The sequence below is a fragment of the Dendrobates tinctorius genome, unplaced genomic scaffold, assembly GCF_039654945.1.
Source record: "Dendrobates tinctorius isolate UK_male_01 unplaced genomic scaffold, ASM3965494v1 ptg000044l, whole genome shotgun sequence".
Classification (NCBI taxonomy): Eukaryota; Metazoa; Chordata; class Amphibia; order Anura; family Dendrobatidae; genus Dendrobates; species Dendrobates tinctorius.
The window spans coordinates 31,464,949-31,478,192 of record NW_027361712.1 but is presented as its reverse complement, the minus strand read 5'-3'; the positions used below and the strand labels follow the sequence as shown (position 1 = coordinate 31,478,192).

Below are 13,244 nucleotides of genomic sequence, written 5' to 3'. Positions count from 1 at the left end.
TGTTGTCCTATTTATTTATATAGGATATTATGGCAATATACATATTCCTGTACAACCAATTACAACGAGGCCACCACCAGCATTGCTACCACCTTTATAGTATGCCATTTACCTGCCCGTGACCCAGAGGAAAAGAAAGCCATCGTCTTGCAGCACTGGGATCTGGAGCTTCCTCATCTCATCATCAGTCAAAGTTCCATATGGCAACTCCATGTGAATATCCCATGGTGGATCAGCCATTACAACTGAGAATTTTCCTAAGATGCTCATGTCCAAGTATCGGATGTCACACCGGATCCACTAATTCATAAGAGATAAAAAAAAAAAAGAAAAAAAAGTACATACCCCATTAAACATATTAGACCACGACTCTAATAACTGCATACATCATTGTGTGAACTTCCTGAAAGGATGGAGTTTCTTTACATGCCAACTGTTGATTTAACTTTGATATAGACTGTGGGCATAAATCAGTTAAGAAGAGCTTAAAAACACAGATAAAAGCATTTCAGCCTGTAAAACCATCATAGCGTGCTGACTGATGAATTCTCAGTTAACTCACTCTGCAGTCAGCAATAAACACAGAGGCTATGTAAAGCAAACCGTGCTTAAAAAAAAACAAACAAAAAAAACTTATTTTCTGCTTTGATTATATGCTCTTAAGAAAAAAGGTCTCCAAAGGTAGACAACCCCTTTAAGTTCTGAAATTGCTACGTAGAGTAATCTCATCTTTCACAAACTTCACACAGTGAATCTCTTCAACAGTAAGCATCAGTAGAGTATATTTGCATTAGCTTCACCAATAAAACAAATGTCCGAAAGTTGTAATGTGTACTATTTATGAATAGAAAAACCACCCCCCACAAAAATGGAGCTTGGTTTGATTGGTATACATGCAGCATATAAACGCATGTTCACATTGGCTATGAAGCATACAAAACCTACAAGAGACAAAATGAGAAAAACCTTGCGGTAATTAAATAAAAAGCAAAAGAGCATCTAAATAATACAGAGTTCTTAGTAATACTGTTAGGCTTCCCCTGACTGGTGTCCACTAGTTGGGACCCAGTCCTTTTGTCTGCCCTTATTCACTCATGGACGTCAACTTTGACATATGATAAGGTTTTTAATATTAGAAAGTGTAGGACCGCCCTGATCACAGAGTCACCGACGGTGGGATGGCCTTTATGCTATATTTGATTAAATACAGTATTACTAAAAACTCTTATTTATATGCACTTTTACTTTTTATTTATTTACTTACAGCAGGGGTTTTCTTCTTTTGTAGGTTTTGTACCATTTATAAACAGGCAGATTTACTTACAGTAAGCCAATTTTATGCAATAGTGCCACCGTGATGCTGGAGAATATGCCAGCCTTATGTACAAAACCGGGCACACGGGACTTGAGAGAGTTTGGGTTACATTTATAGCTGTAAGTAATACCCACCCAGTTGTAAAATGAAGGATGTATTTTATATTTCATTATTTATGTTTACACATTTGTTTAGTCTGGATAATCATTACCACATACGCTGTAGGCTTTTAACAACCTTTTAATAAGAAGGATCCCCTAAAGAAATGCTGATTACAGAGTGCTAGAATTGCTGAAGATCAGCTGTATTCTGCAGTGGAACCTGGCAGAAAGTGATCATGTCACGCTGTGACTGTACGTGTTTCGGGAAAGGGGCCCTGAAGCTTCCCGTAGGAGTGGGGCCCTAACTATCCCTGCTCCCAAAGGTACCTCTAAAAGGTGAGGCAGTTTGGGCCACCAGCCTTACTGTTCTTCTGTAATTCCCTAAGCTGTCCACCTCCACTCCCCCAGGGGGCCTGGGACAGATATCCAAGGAATAAACACGCAAGACAGACAGGGATAACAGAAAGCAATAAACACACAAACCACTCACCAAAGGTACAGAGGATGGGAATGTACCAACCAAATGGGAATAGGACAATGAGGAAAGCATACACCCAAAAACAGCACACAACAATTTCCAGTAGCAACAACACACTCCTATTCTGCACAGTGTCTCCAAGGAGCTAGGAAGCAAAACTTTCACTGGCAAGGAAGAGAAGGTCTGGCCAGATTTTATAGTGAGAGCAAATGACCAGGTCAGAACAGGTATGAGATGGAGCTGAAAGTTTCTAACCAGAATAGAAAGGGTTGTTAACCTCTTCAGCACCAAAGGAAACAAAATCCATTTAATATGAAACACAAACACACAGGCTATATGGAAGATCTGCAATTCACAATAGGTAGTGATCTTTAAACCGCAGATCTCCCAGGAGTGAATGACCCACTCATGCCAACAAGGGAGAAACAGGATTACACAGTGCATAATAAACTAAATTCACTGTCTGTGTAATGCAAGCTAAAAACCAGACCCCCATTGGGACCCTCAATGTTGCAAGCAGGGTTTTCTAATTCAGATTCAATTTTTGAATAGTGTAAAATTTGAGTATTTGTACCTATTTGGTTGTTTCCCTCCGGCCTACAAAGTTTGGCTGCACAAATCTTACCTGTGAAGGGAACAGACGTCCTACACTTGCATCTCCCACACCTTTCACCAGAGGCATATCTTGGCTTAGAGTAGACTCTGAACCGGCTGTGGTTCCTGCAGGCTCTACGTATGCATCAATCTCATAGTGCACATATTTACATGTGTCCATGTGAAAACAAGTATTGAGAAAGGAGCAGTCGCCAAGAGATTCATCTGTGTGTATGTTTATTATACGCCTACACAAAGAAAAATACAAGTGAATCTAAGCAGTCATATGTATTGTACATAAACAGATATAACATGACAAAGCAATTGCTTATCTCTATCATATTTCTTACACTCCAGGGTTGTATTGTGAGTCTTTCACAGAAGTCTAATGGAAAGAAGATGTTCTGTAACATATAATCCCCTGATATCTAACCTTCCCACGCTACAACTGACCCCCCAGGTGTAGCCATCAACAGTACTAGACCCACAGGTAAGACAGAAAAAGAAGCAAACTCGCTATTGTGTACATAAAGTAAACTGCAGATCTCTACCACACTATTACTTCTAGAAGACATGAACAGCATTACTAAAATCAGTCACCTGAAGTGTAGTTTCTTACAAGGAGCGTCAGCCCCAGATGCTTTCTTACACTCTTCTTTAGTACCATAGTCACAAAACTCCTGGACTTGAGCCCTGCCTCGAGAGCGGAACTTCTCCACAATAGACTGCTCCTTTGCCGTGCTGGTGTTCAGTAGTTCAAGAATCTCCTGGCTTACCTAGAATATCACAATATGAATAGTAGCAGATGTAGCAGTTTTATGAAAGTGTATAAGAAAGGCACAGTCACCTTCTTGCTCTGCTGCTCTTTGGTGGACTGCTGACTTAACAAGCTCTCAATTTCCAGGTCCACATGAGACGTGTGTTTTCTTGCCTTCTTCTGTGGCTCTGATACTTTCTTCTCCTTTGAAATACCTGCGGCAGAAGTGGATGGTGAAGATGCTGACGAATCAGTTTCCTGAATCCTTCTCTTTTTGGTTCCTGGGGCAACGGTTGAGGCTTTTCTTTCTGCAACAGCTCCTATCATAGCTGAGAGCTTGGAGTGGTCGGCAAAAGTCACTAAAGTGGGTCGGTCATCATCTTCATGTTCGATATCTTTCACTTCAATCAGCTCTTGAGCAGCAAATTTCTGCAAAAGGCTTTCAACAGCGTGCCTTGAAACCGAAAAGTCTGGCTACATTGATAAAAGAGAAATATGTCACAATTATTCTTAGCGAGTCAGATGAATAGATTTTATACAAGGTGTGTTGACGAGGTATTCCCATTCCACTCACTTCGACATTGGGAGGTCAGCAGAGCAGAAGACCTCACGTCTACTGATACCTGCCGTCTGCGGAGGAGCAAGTGACCTCACATCTACTGATACCTGCCATTTGCGGAGGAGCAGGTGACCTCACATTTACTGATAAATATGATGGTGCTATAACTCTGTTTAAGAATAGCCTACCTTCCGCACAGATTTTCCAGTGGGGAATCTGCAGAGTAATACTGTACCAGCAATGAAGATTAGACTTAAGAAACCTCATTTACACGCCGAGAATATTTTCTGCACGTAAGTTTGACGTGCTGTGTTGAGATTTATGAGGATTACATTTCAGACTTCAACCTTAAAATGTACAGGATAACGTCTGTACAAATCCACAACAAAATTTGTAGAAAAACCCACATGTAACACATTCTGATTTTGGTGCGTGCAACAAAAGACAAAAAAAAAAAAGTCAGTTGCATATGCGTATACCCTACAAGTAGTTGTCTTACATGCTTGCCATCTACAGGAATGCTTTTAAAGCTCACAGAGGCATTCTCACCCACGCTTACCCTTGTGAGAATTGCCCAGGTTGGTCTGCACCAGCACAAATAAGAACATTTCAGGAAAGCTGAGGCACCAAAATAACCGGTTCTTGATTAAAAAAAAAACTTGCTATTTATTCCATCTCAATTAAAAAACATCACAGGAAGACACAGCAAGCAACTTTCCATCTATAATGGTCCTAGTCTGTGCTTCAAAAAAGGCCAATTATGGCCAAAAAGTTGCCTGCTGTCTTCCTGTGATGTTTTTAATTGATAAGGAATGAAGAAGGCTTTTTTTTCCATGAAGAATCTGAAATGTCCTTATTGTCTTTGGAGCTGATGGGAGACCTTGCAGAGTTTAGCACACAATGGTCAAGATAAGTTCATTTCTTGACTGCACCAGAACCAAAAGAGAGCATATGGACATGAGAGAGTGGTCCACCATTTGGAACTCCCCTTTATGGATCAGGAGAAAGTCAATTGATGGGAGCAGCACCCATTCTAGCAGACTAGCTAGCTGAAATGAAGATCCTTGATCTAATAATATAAAGCAGCTTTTTTTTTTATTCCACAACACATTTCCACGCTGGACTGGTGTATTTCTCAAGCTATTTAGCAGATATGAAATACTACATTTCTCCAAAAGCAGACACGAACGAAGAAAAGCCTTCTTAAAAGCAGCTTTCCTCACAAAAATGAGACATCAGTATAATCACCTCAGAGCCTCATGGACAAACTTTGAAAGGGGTTGTACTAAGATCAAACCTGATCACCTATTCACAAATATCTCTGCTGCTACGTGTAAATCTACCACACTGACTTACACAGCTGTACTCTGAGGTGGCAGTGTGCATGCTCCACTGTATTCACATGGTGGGACTCGCTGGAACCAGAGATGCTCCCCCATCTATCCTGTACATAGGTGATAAGTTGGGATCCTTATACAATCCCTTCAAGACCATTTTCAGATAGGCCAAATGATTTTGAAAATGTAAAAGTGACTTATGACGTATAACATACTGCCTAATGTGACACTTATTAACCATCTCCCACCTGAACGATTTTTAATTTTTGTTTTTTCGAACACCCCCCCCCCATCGCTCCTTATTCCAACAACAGCTGGCAGTTGCGGGTTTAAAACTGCATAAATACACAGCGTCCAACCCGCAGCAATTACTGATCGTGGGCATGTATCCTTATACACTGATCAAAACTTTGGTTGATGAAATCCATCTTGTGGTTGTTTAATCTGTATTTGCAGTTTTCAGTTAATGGGATTCTCGTGCTCCAAGGCGGCCTGCGGGGGGGGGGGCTTTATTTGGTGCTCTGTTCTCATTCATCTTATGGGCTTAAATGACAGCACTGAACCTTCACTGACCTGCCCCCTATTCTAAATACATAATTTACAATTTTTTTTTTTTTTTAAACTACAGCAAAATGGTGCTCGGCGCATGTGCAGTAGCATCTATCGACAAGTGATTTTTTTTTCTCTTTTTTTTTTTTTTTTTTAAAAGACCACAATATGAACTGCGCAATCACAGTATGTAAAATAGCATGCAGGTCAGTGACTCATCAATTTCTAAGCAAAGCACCACATAAACCACCACACACACACACATACAGGCCGCCCCGAAGCACGATCATATCATTAACTGAAAACTACTAATACAGACTACAGAACAACCACAAGACATATTTCATCAACCAAGGCATTATTTTAATTAGTATAAAGGTACATGCAAATGATCAGGAATTGCTGCGGGTTTGACGCTGTGTATTTCTGCAGCATCAAACCTGCAGCGGCCAGACGTTACAGCATAGTGAAAGGAATTTGTCTGTAGTTTACTTAGCAAAATCCTGCTAACATGTTCACTTTATAGAGGATGATATCTCATTAAGACAGACCAACAGTGTAGGAACTGTCTGATGAAGATGAGCGAAGGCAGCATAGATGGGCCGCTGTTATATGGCAGGGTAGTGTGTGACAAGCCTCCGCTTAATCTACAGGCTTGACTGAAAGCTGAGGAGCTCCTTCCTTGGCCCTCCCACAGGCATGGTGGGCACGGCCTGCTGGCCCCAGGGGCCCTCGCCGTGGGCACGGCCTGCTGGCCCCAGGGGCCCTCGCCGTGGGCACGGCCTGCTGGCCCCAGGGGCCCTCGCCGTGGGCACGGCCTGCTGGCCCCAGGGGCCCTCGCCGTGGGCACGGCCTGCTGGCCCCAGGGGCCCTCGCCGTGGGCACGGCCTGCTGGCCCCAGGGGCCCTCGCCGTGGGCACGGCCTGCTGGCCCCAGGGGCCCTCGCCGTGGGCACGGCCTGCTGGCCCCAGGGGCCCTCGCCGTGGGCACGGCCTGCTGGCCCCAGGGGCCCTCGCTGTGGGCACGGCCTGCTGGCCCCAGGGGCCCTCGCCGTGGTCACGGCCTGCTGGTTCTAGGGGCCCTCACCGTGGTAATGGCCTGTTGGATGGCCGCGGAGTCTGCCGGCAGCACCAGAGCCAGGTCTGACAGGTGGTACAGCAGCTTCCTCTCCAGCTCGGGGTCAGGGGTCACTTCTGAGGACGCCGCTCCCTTTGGCGGCTGAGAGGCCCCTGCAGGGACCGGGCTGTCACTGCGGAGGGAAGGAGCCAGCCCGGCCTCCGGGTTCTGTAGATCTGAGGAGAAACAGCAGACGTGAGTGGCTATCCCGCCGGCCAGCAGGGCCGTGCACAGCGCGGAGCCCCCTCACCGAGCACCAGCTGAGAGCTGACATCTTTCCTCCTGCGCTGCAGCCTCTCCCGCAGATAGTCCAGCTGCTTCTTGTGCGCCTGTATGGAGCTCCACGTGTCCGACATCGTGCAGCCCCCGGGGGCGTAGCGCCACCCTCCGGACACTACTAGCAGCCTCTGTGCCGGGTACTGCACGGCTGACGGGAACACAGGACAAACCGGATGTTGATAACGCGCGCCGGACGTGAACGGTACAAACTGACTAGCGCGTCACTCTTAGCCAATAAGGGGAAGCATCAGAATTAGCCAATGACAGTGCGTCTCAGCTACGCGTCCGATGAGAGGAGACCTCGGATTGGTCACCGGGTTTCTATAGGAATGGACGTAGACATGTATTATTATTGTGAGTAGTGCGGTGAGGCGACGCTGCTCTCCTCCGTTCTGTTCCTCTGGTTTAGTGTCTGCTATATAAGAGAAGCTTCCATTTTGGCCAGTAGATGTCACTGCAGGTTGCACTCCGTCACTGCCGGTGTGGGTGCTCTTCAGGACACTGGGATCTGGGCTGCAGTGCCTGATAGTACAGCGCCATTTAGGCTATGTGCACACTAGGGTGACCGCAAAAAATCGATGTCGGAATTTTGTCCGTCTGGACCCCACAAAACGATTCCCCTTTCCAGATATTGAGATAGCCAAAATTTGAGCTCGATCAAACGACGTTAACCCGTGCCGCTCGTCGCTCAAAGTTTGAAAAAATCCAAATTGAGGTATTTTAAGATTTAGGTATTTTGCATAGTCTGTTAGACTATAAAGAATGTGACAACAACATTGCAGAAATAGCCCTGACCAAATTTTCGAACCATTTTTGGTATTTGAATGCAGAGTTGGTGGGATTATCGTTTTTTGATCCCACCATTACAGACAATGAAAAGTTGTTAATGGCTAATAAATTGCTCAGTAGCACAGATGAACCATCAGAGCATGTTAGGGTTGTGAATCCAAAAGTTAGGAAAGAAAAATTTAGGCTGGTTTCACATAAGCGCTTTTTAAGCGCACGCACGGCCGGGGGTAGCTCCGCCCCCGAGCCGGCTCTCTGCCCGGCGTGCCCGCCCCTTGCTTGTAGCGCTGCCTCAGCGCACAGCGGCGCCTGCGATCGGCGCACCCTATCTTTAGCATAGGGTGCGCAGATCGTGCGCAGGCCGTGCGCTAGTTGCGCTTTGACCTGCGCTGCGCACTTTTGACGGTGCGCCGTGCACGCCATAATCGAACTTTTCGGATTTTGGCGCGCACGGCGCACCGTCAAAAGTGCGCAGCGCAGATCAAAGCGCAACTAGCGCACGGCCTGCGCACGATCTGCGCACCCTATGCTAAAGATAGGGTGCGCCGATCGCAGGCGCCGCTGTGCGCTAGGAGGCGGCGCTACAAGCAAGGGGCGGGCACGCCGGGCAGAGTGCCGGCTCGGGGGCGGAGCTACCCCCGGCCGTGCGTGCGCTTAAAAAGCGCTAATGTGAAACCAGCCTAAAAGAGGTAGGAAGTAACCGACTTTAACGACCTTCTGACAAAAGATGAAGAACAAAAGCAATATGTCCTGCAAGTTGTAAGCAAATGCCGAGCATTATATTCTGACGTTTCAAAAACTACTTTAACAAAAGCTCTAGAATAGATTAGATAACTATGTAAAATTATTAACTCATGTAGGTTAGCGTGCTCTGATGGTTCATCTGTGCTACTGAGCAATTTATTAGCCATTAACAACTTTTCATTGTCTGTAATGGTGGGATCAAAAAACGATAATCCCACCAACTCTGCATTCAAATACCACAAATGGTTCGAAAATTTGGTCAGGGCTATTTCTGCAATGTTGTTGTCACATTCTTTATAGTCTAACAGACTATGCAAAATACCTAAATCTTAAAATACCTCAATTTGGATTTTTTCAAACTTTGAGCGACGAGCGGCACGGGTTAACGTCGTTTGATCGAGCTCAAATTTTGGCTATCTCAATATCTAGAAAGGGGAATCGTTTTGTGGGGTCCAGACGAACAAGATTCTGACATTTTTTCCCCCCCATATGAGATCCGTTCACCCTAGTGCACACGTCCGGAATTCGGAATTTCTGTGGGAATTCCGCAACTCCCTGCCGCGGGAAATCCGCATGCGTAATTCCTGCGTAGTTCCCGTGAAAAACTAGCATTATGCAAGCGTAATTAGCTTGCAGAATATTAGCGTTTTCCAAGCGATCTGATTGACAGGTTGGTCACACTTGTTTGACTAGTGTGACCAACTTTTTACTATTGAGGCTGCCTATGCAGCATCAAGAGAAAAAGATATAAAGTTTAAAATAATAAAAAAATAAAAAATCGTGCTATTCTCACCTTCCGGCGTCCCCCTCAGCGTCCCCAGGCCCCAGCGATGCTCCCGGCAAGTCCCGTTCCCAGCAATGCCTTGCAACAATGACCTTTGATGGACGTAGCGGTCTCGCGATACCGTAGCATCTCGCGAGACCACTACGTTATCACAGGACATTGTCGCAAGGCATCACTGGGACCGGAAGATGCCGGGAGCGTAGCTGATAGGCGGGAAGGCTGCAGGGGATGCCGGAAGGTGAGAATATCACAATTTTTTATTAACAGGAAAATGGTACCCAGGGCCTGGAGGACAGTCTCCTCTCCTCCACCCCCTGGGTACCATCCGCACATGATCCGCTTACTTTGCGCATGGTGGGCATAGCCGCATCACCGCGATTCCACAAAAAGATTGACCATGCTTTGTATTTTTCCGCGATGCGATTCCGCCGCCGAAAAATTCGCAGCATCAGCACAGCATGTGCAGAATGCTATTGAATTCAATGGGTTGCGGATTTTTAGCGTTTACGCAGCGTTTTATGAGCTTACATTGGCGTATGTCAGAGGAAAGCTTGCAGATGAGTATAAGCTATAGATAGAAAGTGTAAGCAGTGAGGGAATGTGCAAGCAGAATCTCCATTAAAAACCCAAGGTCTACCTCCCCCAAAAAAGTAATTTGAAAGAAACACGTGTTTTGTCTGCAATAAATCGTGACACCTAAATGCTGAGTGCAGAGCCTGGAAAGCTAGCATGAATCATCGCCGTCGCCATCTTAGTGGAGACAATTTTTTTTTTTCTAGCAAGATGACGCCGCCGACGCCTGCACAGTAGCAGCTATGGTCGATCCGATAAATGCCACTTCACAGGCGGTGCCATCTTGGAGCAGACAATTTTTTTTCCTCTAGCATGACGGCACCGCCTGCGCAGTAGCATCTATCGGATCGCTGACTGATTTTTTATTTTAATTTATGTATACCATAAAAAACTGTTGCCTGCAGAAGGTGATTTTTATTTTTTAGTGTATATGATATTCATTATGTAAATCTTGGTGCAAGACACTGAAGGATCAGTGACCTGTCAAAAGTCATACTGGTGAATGCCAAATCAGAGCGCCACGTGAAGCTCCCCCCACAGGCCGCCCCGGAGCACGAGCATATCGTTAACTCAAAACTGAAAATAAAGATTAAACAACCACCACAAGACGGATTTCATCATCCCAGGTATCATTTTAACCCCTTAATGACCGCCAATACGTCTTTTAACTGACCTGAGATATAAGAAAATAGCCTCCCCATATACAGGTGACATTCCAGCAGCTGTCGGCTGTTCACTATAGCTGACAACTTGCTGCATCAGCCACGATCAGTGTTTTCATCGTTCAAATCTGTTTAACCCCTTAGATGCTGCTGTCAATAGTGACTACATCATATAAATGGTTAACTGAGTATGGGGGCTCCCTCTTTATCCCCGTTGGTGCCCTCAGATCATGACTGTGTGGTCCTGATGTTTGCCATGGCAATTCACGACCAAATAGCGGCCTTAGCGTCTGACGGATGTTGTAACCTGTTCAGAAGTTAGCGGCATTTAGATGGTAAAAATACACATTTTCATTTCTGTCATGCCACATTGCATTAATTCCTGAAAATTACCTGAAGGGTTAATAAACTACCTGACTGTAGGTTTCAATATGTCAGGGGGTGCTGTCTTTAAAATGGCATAACTTTTGGGGGTTTCCCAATATATATGACCCCCAAAGGCACTTCAAACCTGGATAGGTCTCTAAAAAATTAATTTTGTAAATTTCCTTGAAAAAATGAAAAATGACTGCTACATTTTTAAACCTCCTAAAATGCTAACAAAATGAAAGGAAATTTTACAAATGGTGCTGATGTAAAGCAGGCATGTGGAAAATGTTATTTATTAATGTTTTTGTGTCGTGTGAGTATCTGAATTAAAGGGATAATCATTCAACGTTTGAAAATTGCCAGTTTTTTAACATTTTTCTCAAATTTCTGATGTTTTTTATAAATAAACACAAAACATATCAACCTAAATTTACCATTATCATAAAGTATAGTGTGTCACGAAAAAACAATCTCAAAATCACTGGGATTTGTTGAAGCATTCCAGAGTTATTACCACATAAAGTGACAGTGGTCAGATTTAAAAAATTGGCTCTGTTACTAAGGGGTTAATCAGTATAACGGCGCCGACCTGACACTGTAGGTTACTGTGCACAATCTTGCTGACAGATTCCAGTTTAAGTAGCTTGGAAATCACCTAGGACAATGAAGACCTAAAGACAGCAAGCGCCTACCGGTCTCAGATTGGACAGCAGAGCTGTCTGTCAAAACACTGACCACTCAGCTTGCCCCTGCACCAGACTGGATGACGGAGCTGTCAATTAAAGTACAGCTTCAGTATGCCCCTTTACCAAACTGGACGTGTGAGCTGTCAGTAACTGCACTGAGGGGTGGAAAAGAAGTTATGAGACACAAAGTGTTTAAAAATGGAATTGTGCTTCAGACCACTGTACGATACAACTCTGAAGAAACAGACTATCAGGTTAGGCTACTGAGAAAACTCCATTTGAGCAATAGATTAGGAAGAAGCCTGAACTATGGTACAACGATAAAAATATTCAGATTTAGTGTTTGTAAATATTCCCAAAGAAAAGCGTACCAAGTGGGAATCTCATGCAAAAGAAGGTATCCTGGTGGGCTACAGTAAAACGCAGAAAGGATATAGAATCTTATATCCAGAAATGAGCAAGGTCACAATAAGCAGAGATTTCTTGATTGATGAGAACCTTGTGTCACTCAAGTTTCATAACATCATACCAATAGTTCAGCTGGAGCAACAACAATCTCAATCACAATTTCAAAATAACAAAGAAAAGGATGTAGAGGTTTGGTTAGGTTCTTCAACCACTGATGAAGCAATAGAAAAATCAGGTGAACCTGAAGCCTGAAGATCACCTAGATCAAACAAAGGTGTACCAGCTAAGCGTCTATCCTAGTATGTCAAAACGCTACCTGAGGCTTAGCTGCAGTCATGGGATGAGATGCAACAACTATCTGTCCATGATAAACTGAAGTGGATTAATGCTGCTAATTAGGAAATGAAGTCCCTTCATCAGCTTCACACTTGGAAACTCACTAAACTACCACAAGTCAAGAAAGAAATCAAATGTCATTGGATTTTTAAGACCAAGTATGACTCTGAAGGCAAGGTTCATAGATTTAAAGCAAGATTAGACACAAAAGGATACTTTCAGAAATATGGTGAAGATTATGAGGCCACATTTTCTCTAGTTGCTAAACAGACCACATTTAGGCTGTGTCCTCACGTTGCGCTTTTTAAGCGTTTCCGCGGCGCTTTTAGACGCTCATTTCTGCCGTGGAAACGCTTAAGAAAAGCATCCAATGTAATCATAATGGAATCCGCACATGTTGTGCTAATGGTGCGTTTTTTTCCGCTGCGGAAACACTTAGTGGAAAAAAATGCAGCATGTTCATTAATTTTGCAGAAACGCGTGCGTTTCCGCATACATACGGTTGTATTGCAAAAACGCATAGGAAAACGCATGCTACGTGCGCGCATAGCCTTAGGACTCTAATGGCTATGCAGTGGGGAAAATAACTATTTGATACATTGCTGATTTCACAAGATTTCCCACCTACAAAGAATGGAGGGGTGTGTAATTTTTATGGTAGGTACACTTCACCTGTGAGAGACAGAATCTAAAAATAAAGACCAGAAAATCACATTGTATGATTTCTAAATAAATAAATTGCATTTTATTGCATGAAATAAGCATTTGATCACCTACCAACCAGCAAGAATTCTGGCTCTTACAGCCTCCT

At 44.2% G+C, this 13,244-nt stretch overlaps 1 protein-coding gene across 1 annotated transcript in view; it reads right to left on the bottom strand.

Moving 5' to 3' along the window:
• The window catches only part of METTL3 (methyltransferase 3, N6-adenosine-methyltransferase complex catalytic subunit), a 41,212-nt gene extending 33,923 nt beyond the window's left edge, over positions 1-7,289 (bottom strand). Inside the window, exons 1-6 of the mRNA XM_073575479.1 lie at positions 7,057-7,289; positions 6,777-6,982; positions 3,336-3,719; positions 3,089-3,264; positions 2,520-2,736; positions 113-300 (exon numbers count right to left, since the gene is read on the bottom strand). Of these exons, the coding sequence (XP_073431580.1) occupies positions 113-300; positions 2,520-2,736; positions 3,089-3,264; positions 3,336-3,719; positions 6,777-6,982; positions 7,057-7,162 (1,277 nt within the window). The 5' untranslated portion in view covers positions 7,163-7,289. The remainder of the gene's footprint in view (positions 1-112; positions 301-2,519; positions 2,737-3,088; positions 3,265-3,335; positions 3,720-6,776; positions 6,983-7,056) is intronic.
• Between the last annotated feature and the right edge of the window lie 5,955 nt (positions 7,290-13,244).